This window comes from Sceloporus undulatus, chromosome 6 (genome assembly GCF_019175285.1).
Source record: "Sceloporus undulatus isolate JIND9_A2432 ecotype Alabama chromosome 6, SceUnd_v1.1, whole genome shotgun sequence".
In the NCBI taxonomy this organism is placed as follows: domain Eukaryota; kingdom Metazoa; phylum Chordata; class Lepidosauria; order Squamata; family Phrynosomatidae; genus Sceloporus; species Sceloporus undulatus.
This window is the reverse complement of record NC_056527.1, coordinates 38,437,785-38,446,736: the sequence shown is the minus strand read 5'-3', so window position 1 is coordinate 38,446,736 and position 8,952 is coordinate 38,437,785. Positions and strand designations below refer to the sequence as shown.

The following is an 8,952-nucleotide window of genomic DNA, read 5'->3' as shown; positions in this document are numbered from 1 at the left end:
TGTGTGTGTGTGTGTGTGCTATTATGACATCTTTGGTCACAACCGTTATATCTTTATGAAGATTGTGGCACTTTGTAAATATAATGGCAGAATTACTATTGCCTTTTTCTTCTCTGACATTCATGCTCTTCAACATGTGGTCTATTAGAGTTTCTTAAACTCTCTCCCTCTCTGTTTTTAACTCTTGCCTCCCTTTCCGACCCCTCCACACAATAAGAGCTACAAAAGGTCTTACTAGACTTTGGAACTCTGGCATGATATGGTCCTCAAGGGAACAACATCCTTGAAAAAGAATACCCTGTGTAACAGTATGACACAGTGACTGCTTTCTTCCCAAACAAAAAGCATATGGGACTCCAATAATAGACCACCTCCATGCGGGATCCTGTGCACTCAGCCTTTGACTAAAATAAATATAATAACTTGTCAAGCATGTTGTGGGGAGCTGTAGATTTTCCTCTGGACAAACCTGGGATATCAATTAACGCTGGGAAATACCTCGGGTTAATACAATGCAACCTCAGACTGTCACTAAAGAGTTGGGCAGCACAAAAACACAGGATGTTATTCCAAAACATAACCTTCCCATATAGTTTGTTTGGAGACTAAACCTATCACTGACATAATAACAGAATAGTCTATAGATGTCATCCATCCTCAGCCCCAGAATTGTGCTAAAGGGAAACATACAAACTCAAGATTTAACATTTATGTTACAGGAAGCACTACTTTAATCATACTTATATAATAATGCCTAAAAAGTAGGCATTAAATCTAGGTTTTAAAACTAGCATACATTTCACTTGCTAATTATTTTATTAGCATGTTTAAAAATGCATAACTCATTCTTTTCCAATGTGTCCAGTGAGAATTACAGTTGTTCCTTCCAATTCCTTCCAATTATACTCTACAGCAGCCATTCTGGAACACACTAAGGAACAGTACTGATCTGCTGACCAAGTAAGAATGGAAATGCACAGTGAATTTCATACTCTGAGAAGGATATGACAAGTTGGGGATACACTTTTAGTTGAATATTGTATGCTAGAGGTTGAAATTGTGTAGCCTGCAGACTCATGAAGCTCTCTGCAGGGTTCAGTTAAGTGTTATAATACTCGTATTCTCAAAAATTGGTTCAAAAAAGACTAAAACCAGTTCAAATGCCCTGCAATATGATTTTCAGCCTTACTTTCTGTCAAGAAAGCTGCACATGCATATTCAAATATGAATCAACATACAAAACAATGTCATTAGAGCTATTATGATACATCCAGGGAGTAACCCAACCTAGTTATAAAGTGTGGGGAGAAAATGATTAAAAACAAGAACACAAACCCCTACCTTTTATTAGAAACCCTCTGTGCTTGATGATGAATTGATTTGATAACTATTTTTGAGAACTAGTAACCAGTGTATATACAATTAGGAAACCCCTTATTGTTTAGTTACTCCTAAACCATCAAAAGAGAGTGTGCTGGAATCCAATCTACTGTCTTTGGAAAAATGTTTCAACCCACAGGACCACACATTAACTATCAAGGAACTACAGACACAGTGAAATTTCTGAGTGGAACCACAAATGGAAAAAAGTGGTTTCAGCTTCTAAGGTCCCTGCCAGTGAGCTGTAAGTGTGTTCTGGCATTTTGAACTCCAGTTTCAAAATACTGTTTGAGGCACCTTTGAGTTCTCATACCAGAAATGCAAATACTTATGCCTGGGAATGGCAAGGGTAAGAGCAGTGGCTGCATGACTAGGCAGCATTTTGCCTCCCTTATGAGTTTATTTTTGGTCAATGCATGTGTTCATTTATAAGTTCAGCCCATGCCATGTCTGTATTCCCTTTTTTTTAAAAATCTACACAAAATGCGCTTTAATATTTGCATTTTGAAGATGTTTTCTTGCAAAGTATATTTCTTAATACATTTTATTTCAATGTATGCATTACCCCAACATATGCTTTTTCACACATTTTGATACATTTTACAGAATGTTCTGATACTGTTTTTTGAGTTGAGAATAACACTGTAAAATTCAGATAAGAACAAACTGTGACATATACCTGGTATTCCACATGACACACTAGACAAGTTTGTTTGTTTTGAAATGTAGTTTAAGGGGTGAAGCAAATGGGCAGGAAGGAATGACCAGAAGCCAATCCTGGCCCGATCTCCCTGGAACCGTGGTGACAGTTTGTGGCCACCACGGTCCCGAGGGCACCTCCTGCTGTGGTCCTGAATGGATCGTGGATAGGAGCAGAAAATATCTGCTCCTTTTGTACTGTTTTGGGCGACCTTAGGCAGCCCTGGTGCAACCCTGGGGTGACTTTAGGGTGCTCCAGGTGCATGAGCCATCTAAGCGCCATGTCCCCAGAGAGGAAGGAAGCCGCCCCCATCTGCCAGTCTGCTTTGGGCCTAAGAGAAATAACTGGACATCTCTAGCTTTGTTGAGTCCGTCAACTTCATTAAGAATTAGGTTCCTTCACTTATTTACAAAAAATTTAGTTGATTTATGATTTTAGTTCATTAGCCGTTCCACTGAATCAGCATAAATTTTCTTAAGAAGGGAAGCAATAATTGTAAAATAGAAAAAGTCTTTGTTATATGCATTTTTAAGAATTGTATTTAATATAATTAAATCCATTTTAGTTTATTAAATATTTTTATCAATTAATCTGATTAACTGACAAAATATTACAGCCCTAGTTGCATCACTTTCTTCAGAACACCATTAATAACATCATTTTGAATAGTCTGTGGTTCCCACCAAAGCTACTGAAAAGTGGGCCATGAGACAACTCAAAGGACTGGTGTTTCTTAGGTGTGGCAGCAGTATGGAGAATCTCTATTCCATTATATTGCCCTGTATCCTGGAATATGGAACAGGGTAACTCCTAAAAACAGTAGTGTTCAATAAGATCCATACCACATGCTGCTGCAATATTGTCCAAATGAACCTTTTTAAGCTGGCAACACTGCTGTATTGATTAGCCTCTGTTTTGAAATTCTACACCATCTGAACTTCCTGGAATCCTATGAAGAGGATTATGAGTCAAAACCACCACATGTTAGCTATCAATGTAGCCTTTTAGGGAATGGGGGTTGTTCTGGGCCAAAGAGAAGCTACTTATCAGTGTGAAGAGGTCACATGCCTGCCCCATGGATCAGAGTTCACACACACAATTAATTCATTATTAGGAAAAGTCACTGTTGGAGACTGAACTCGGTCTTCCAGTCTTTGGAGGTTACTGTCCTACCAATGACCTGAAGAAATTATCCCATTAGCCCTGTATCTGACAAATTACTTTCCCTTATGTCACTTTCTTTTTAATGCCAAAAGATTATATAGGTTGGGATCCTGCAAATGTCCACCTTCACATAATGTCCACATAAATAAACAGGAATTAAAATAGTGAAATATTTAACAATTAATTAATTTTATTAATTAAGTAATTTTATTAATTTAACAATGAATAACAACAATAATTATGGTAGCTTATGACATAAGGAATTTGTTAATGTTTCAGGAGCTACACCCATTAAACAAAACTCTGTTGTTTCTCATGCCGGTATTTGTGCACAGGATTACAGCTACAAAGGACAGTTGTTATCTGTGTGCTCAAAATTATTACTTACAGTCAGTATGTAACTTTCAAAGTTTGCACAGGCATTGTATCAGCGTACATCCAATGTTAGACCTACCCAGAATAGGCGTGTTCAAATGAATGGGACTTGGACTATATTTAGATCTTACAAATCTCATTTATCTGAGTGGAGCAGTTCTAGGTAGCACTGATTTTGATCCATATTAAATCACTGTATGCATAAAAGTACTTTCAAAGATGTGTTTTGAGTATTATATGGAGGAAACGCATGTGAAAAAGTATGCCAAAGTATGTTATACATATCATATATGCCTCTGCTGTTGGAAGCAGATTAATGGCAGGAAGCAGCAGCTAAACATGAACTTATCAATATATGCCTATTTTTAACACTATATTTACCCACTTTTCTGAGCTTTCTGAAACATTCCATCTTTCTAACAATTATATGAAGGAGATATAGGACTCTAAATTTAAGACAAGTAAACTAGGTAACATACAGAACAATTTCCTACAAGGATATATATTTTTGCTTGTTACTCCATTGTCCTATGATGCATGAAAAACATCAAAGGTTTTCTAGTTCCTATGTGAGATTACGTAAGTGTTTTACACTTTCTGTATGCCTGTACATATGTGGTGTAGGAGACCAGGGTTCAATTCCTCGCTCAAGCATAAAAGCCTACTGAGCAACATTGGGCATGTCATAATCTCTGAGCTTCAGAGGATGGAAATGGCAAATTCCTTCTGAAGAAACTTGCCAGGAAATCCCTATAAAAGGTTTTCCTTACGATTACCATAAGTCAAAAATGACTTGAGGCACATAACAACAAACAACACGTATCTAACACGTATTTTGTTAATTTTTCATGAAGTTTTGGTGCAAAAATATGGGGGGCTCGACAGGCCAGACATTAAGGCTGACCTGGGGGTGGAGTCGGGATGTGGTGTCAACATGACACATGCCCCATTCTTCCCCAGGCCAGCATGATGCCACATGCTGCTCCACATGGCATGTGGCGTCACGGCGCTCCTTTGGTGCTGTGTCTGCATGATGCAGCATCAAAGGAGAGTGGAAAAGCCGCATGTTGGCAGCATGGCGCCCTTACCAGGGCACAAAAAGGAACTGCTTTTTGGGGCTCCTTTTTGCATCGCGAAAAGGAGAGATCAGGGCCGTGGCATGTAGTTGCCGCAGCCCTGATCCAGCACTAAAAGAGGTGGCCTGTTCAGCCCCATGGACGGGTTTACACAAAATACGCTACAGCGGCTGGTCGTTTGACTCTCATGCAGGTGCATCAAATTTTGTGGCAGGTGAGAATTTTTTCATTGGAGTGTCTCAACATGTTGAAGCATTATTTCCTCATTGTGAAGAAGAAAAGTTATGAAATCCTTTATCCTCTTATCTTGCTGTAGGCCCTTAGTATCCCCTGAGGTTTGATTCCAGGATCTCCTGTGGCTATTAAAATCCCAGTATGTTACATTATGTACAAGTCTATTATGTACAATGGCATAGTAAAACGGTGTCCTAATATAAGATGGCAGAAGCAAAGTTTGATTTTTAGAATTTATATTTTTAAAAATATTTTCAAGCCATGGATGATTGAATCTGTGGATATGGCGGGCTAACTGTACACATTCCTACATAAACACCAATAAACTCAATGAGATCTACTCCCACCTCAGTATCATAGAACAGAGGCCTTCGTACAGATTGATCACACCTATTAAAACCCATTAGTTGCCCTTTCATGCTCATACACATGGAGTTAGAAAGCAAGGTTAGGGCTGTATTTGATGTTTAGATTAGGATGTTCTGAAAACACTAGGAACATTAAATTTCAGCAGTTAATAGTTTAACGTAATTACAGTGGCTTCTACGTCAGTGGGGTGGTGAACCCAGTCCAGGTTTTACTGCAGGATCGAAAGGAGTTTGCCAAGGTTGTTGTTGTTGTTGTTGTTGTTGTTAACCTTCAAGTCATTTTTGACTTATGGCAACCCAAAGCAAACCTATTATGGGATTTTCTTGGCAGAATTTTTTCATGTTAGCCAGGGGATTCAGGCAGTTGCAGTACAGTGGTGCCTCGGGTTACGAAATTAATTCGTAACGCGGCCGCTTTCGTAACCCGAAAAGCCTTCGTAAGCCGAATTGCCATAGGCGCTAATGGGGAAAAGCCGCGATTCCGTGCGAAAAAGCCGAAAAAAGCACCAAAAGTTTTTTCGTAACCCGAAAAAACATTCGTAACCCGAAACAATAATTCCCTATGGGATTTTTTCGTATCCCGAAAATTTCGTAACCTGGGTATTTCGTATCCCGAGGTACCACTGTACATGAAAGTAACTGTTTTCTAGATCTGACTGCTGTATGAATATAATTGAATGTTTTATAAATGGCACCCTAACCAAATACAATTCCCAAAGGACAATAAAATAACAGGCATGGCTGCACTATCATCAACACACCTGTGCCAGCATTAAGACCTGGGTCAGAACTTGAAAACAAAGAAGCTTTTTTCTGAATGCTTGTCTAGAAAAGCTTGTAAATACCAAACTGACTCTGAACTGAGGCAAAAAGAACTTGCCCGTAACCAGTTAATGCTGCTGATAAATTTAAATATTTTCACTTGCTGTACTCCATGAAATCTGTGAAGGTATTTTCCCTTTCTCTTCAGCTGCTGACCCTTATAGGTCACTCTTATTTCATCAGCACCCATTTGAACTCAAAACCTAGGAAAGCTTTTGTTATCTTTGATACCACTGTTCTCAGAGTCTGGAGACAGTATAGTCTGCATCATTTAGCACATACTAAACTGAAATATATCCAAAATGACTGGGTCTTGGCAAGAAATGTGTTTAACTATACCATAAGGACATAGATATAAGCATGTATATTTCTCTGAACACAGCAATTATAATATAAAGTATTATTGTTTTCTCTCACAGCTGCACCATAGTAAGATTACAAAGGGGCATTAAGTAGTACATTTGTACTGAAAATAAGTCACTTGCTATAATAAACTGCCAGAGAGTAACCAGACAAATTATTTTACTGCTTCTGACTAAGTATTGCAGGATAACAAACAGTACATTTAACCAGCAGGAAATTATCAGCCTGAACCACAACTCAAAGTACTTAAATTACTAAACTGGCTTAAATCCATTTTATTGAGACTAAAAGGGTTGTATGTAGTTTTGGCTGTATCTGTTATTTTGGACTTAAGTGGTATGGATCTAGGGTCTCTGGGTTTTTCTCTCTCTTGCCAACTGAAAGCTTACATGGGGCTGTGAAATCTATAAATATATATACATATCAAAATGTTATCTGACTTGAGCATCATGGGCATTGTTTAGAACTATCCATTGTGAAATCTAAAATATCTGCATTGGGGTTGGACCCACAAACCCCATCAGCCCTTGGAAGTACAGGAATTTTAGATCTCAAACTGAAGGTCCTATTTTACACAAAAGTAACACATTGAAAGTATGAATTAAGGGGATCATATCATTTGACATGTAGCAATTTTCTTACTGTTTCATTTTGCATATCCCATTTTCAACTCAACCCATATTTACTATTACATCAAAACCCCACAGCACAGAACAGGAAACAAAAGTCAGACATTTAAGCAATGATATAGCTAGCTCCTTTTGTCATAGACTGAAAAAAAATCTCAGTATAGTGTGAATTGCTATTTAGTTCCATAATCATGCATTTGTCTTCCTCAAGTCCCTGCAGTTATTGGTATGCTGGACTTGTGACTGGAATTTTTGGACTTCATAGCTATACCTAGGTAGGTATGTGTGTGGCCCCAAGAGTGTTTTTGTGGTCCTCTGCACCTCCACATTGGGGCTCCACATCCAAGCGCTGGATCAGGGCTGTGGCAACTACATGCCGTGGCCCCAATCTCTCCTTTCCATGGCACAAAAAGGAGTTACAAAAAGCATGTAATCACAGCGCCAGAGGAGTGCTATGACTGTGCGCTATATGGAGTGGTGCACAGCATCACCCCAGCCTGGGGGTGGAGTTGGGCTGTGCATCATGTGGGCGCCACATCCTGACTTTGGCCCCAGCCCAGCCTTAAAGGCCGGTCTTTTGAGCTCCATCGTCACAGCTAGCCTCTCTAAGCAAAAAAGGTGAATTGCCCATTCTAGTAGCTTCCAAGTACTGTATGACAATTAATCTGTGGACAGCCCCACCTCACACTGTTTGATTTTTTAAAAAATACCCAAACACTTTTAGTTTTTGTTTTTTTCTTGGATGGATTTTCAGTAGTCTATACAGCCCCACAGAAAACTGGTGCTTGGAGCAGACACTGCTCCCTTGCCCCTGACCTAGATAATCAATGAATGGGTAGAAATGGAGCAAGTGTGTATTTGTGGGAATAACCTTAAATGTTGACTTTAAAAGAATATAAATGATTTCCCCTCTAATTCTCTTTTGGATATAACCCTGCTACCTGCACCTCTTTTCCCACTGTACAGTTTTGCTCTTCTCTCAACTCAGCACAGGCTGAAATGTTCACTCAGGTGAAGACAAAGAGGGCACACTGTAAGGAAGCTGGCCATTTTGATGATGAAAGACTGAGATTTTCATAAAGCCTGCAAATACATTTCCATGCACTATTTTCAGATTCTTCATGTGTTCCTCCTACCAGCTAAACCATTCCCTACCTCTCAGAGGGACATTATCCAAAAGGAATATATTCACTAATGAAAATGTACAGAAATGTGCACATGCATAAGAAGTGTATTGTTAAGAAATTCCAATAAGAATATTTGATAATAACATCATAACTCAGGGATGTTTAAGCCTAAAGAAATTTATGTTCTTCATTATTTTATCCTCTTCCCCATTGCTATTGAGGGACTCTTTATTTTAGATGTGGGTGTACTTATAAAATTCTCGTATGCATTCCCTTAGAATTGAAAGCTATACACCTGTCAGAAGCTTTGCAACTGGCAGAACCATGCCCGTATTGGGTGCTTATAAAATGCTCCATTTTGAGGGCTATCTTGTGTGAGTTCTGATAGTAAAATGTGTGTGCCACACAAACAAAAGGGAATTTGGTCTTACCTCAACTTGGGAATTAGATGGCAACACTGAGGCTTCCTTCTCTGTATTTCCAGTAGGACCATTATTTGGTGAACTGGGACCTGATCCTGGGGAGCTGCTACTGACTGATGATTCTGGAGGAAAGGAAAGTGCATATAGTAATTAGAAAATATCAGCTACCTCTTCCTCTCCCCAAAACAAAACATCTGCATATAGCTTATGACAAATAACTTGAATGTACAATGCATTCTTTTATTCATTTCAGGATTTAATTTCCCTCTTATTACTTCAGTACACAAAGGAC

The 8,952-nt window shown here is 38.8% G+C and overlaps 1 protein-coding gene across 1 annotated transcript in view; it reads right to left on the bottom strand.

Annotated features, from left to right (window-relative positions):
• HDAC9 (histone deacetylase 9) overlaps positions 1-8,952 on the bottom strand; it is a 553,634-nt gene that overhangs the window by 270,968 nt on the left and 273,714 nt on the right. Inside the window, exon 9 of the mRNA XM_042472073.1 lies at positions 8,670-8,782. Coding sequence (XP_042328007.1) covers positions 8,670-8,782 — 113 coding nt within the window. The remainder of the gene's footprint in view (positions 1-8,669; positions 8,783-8,952) is intronic.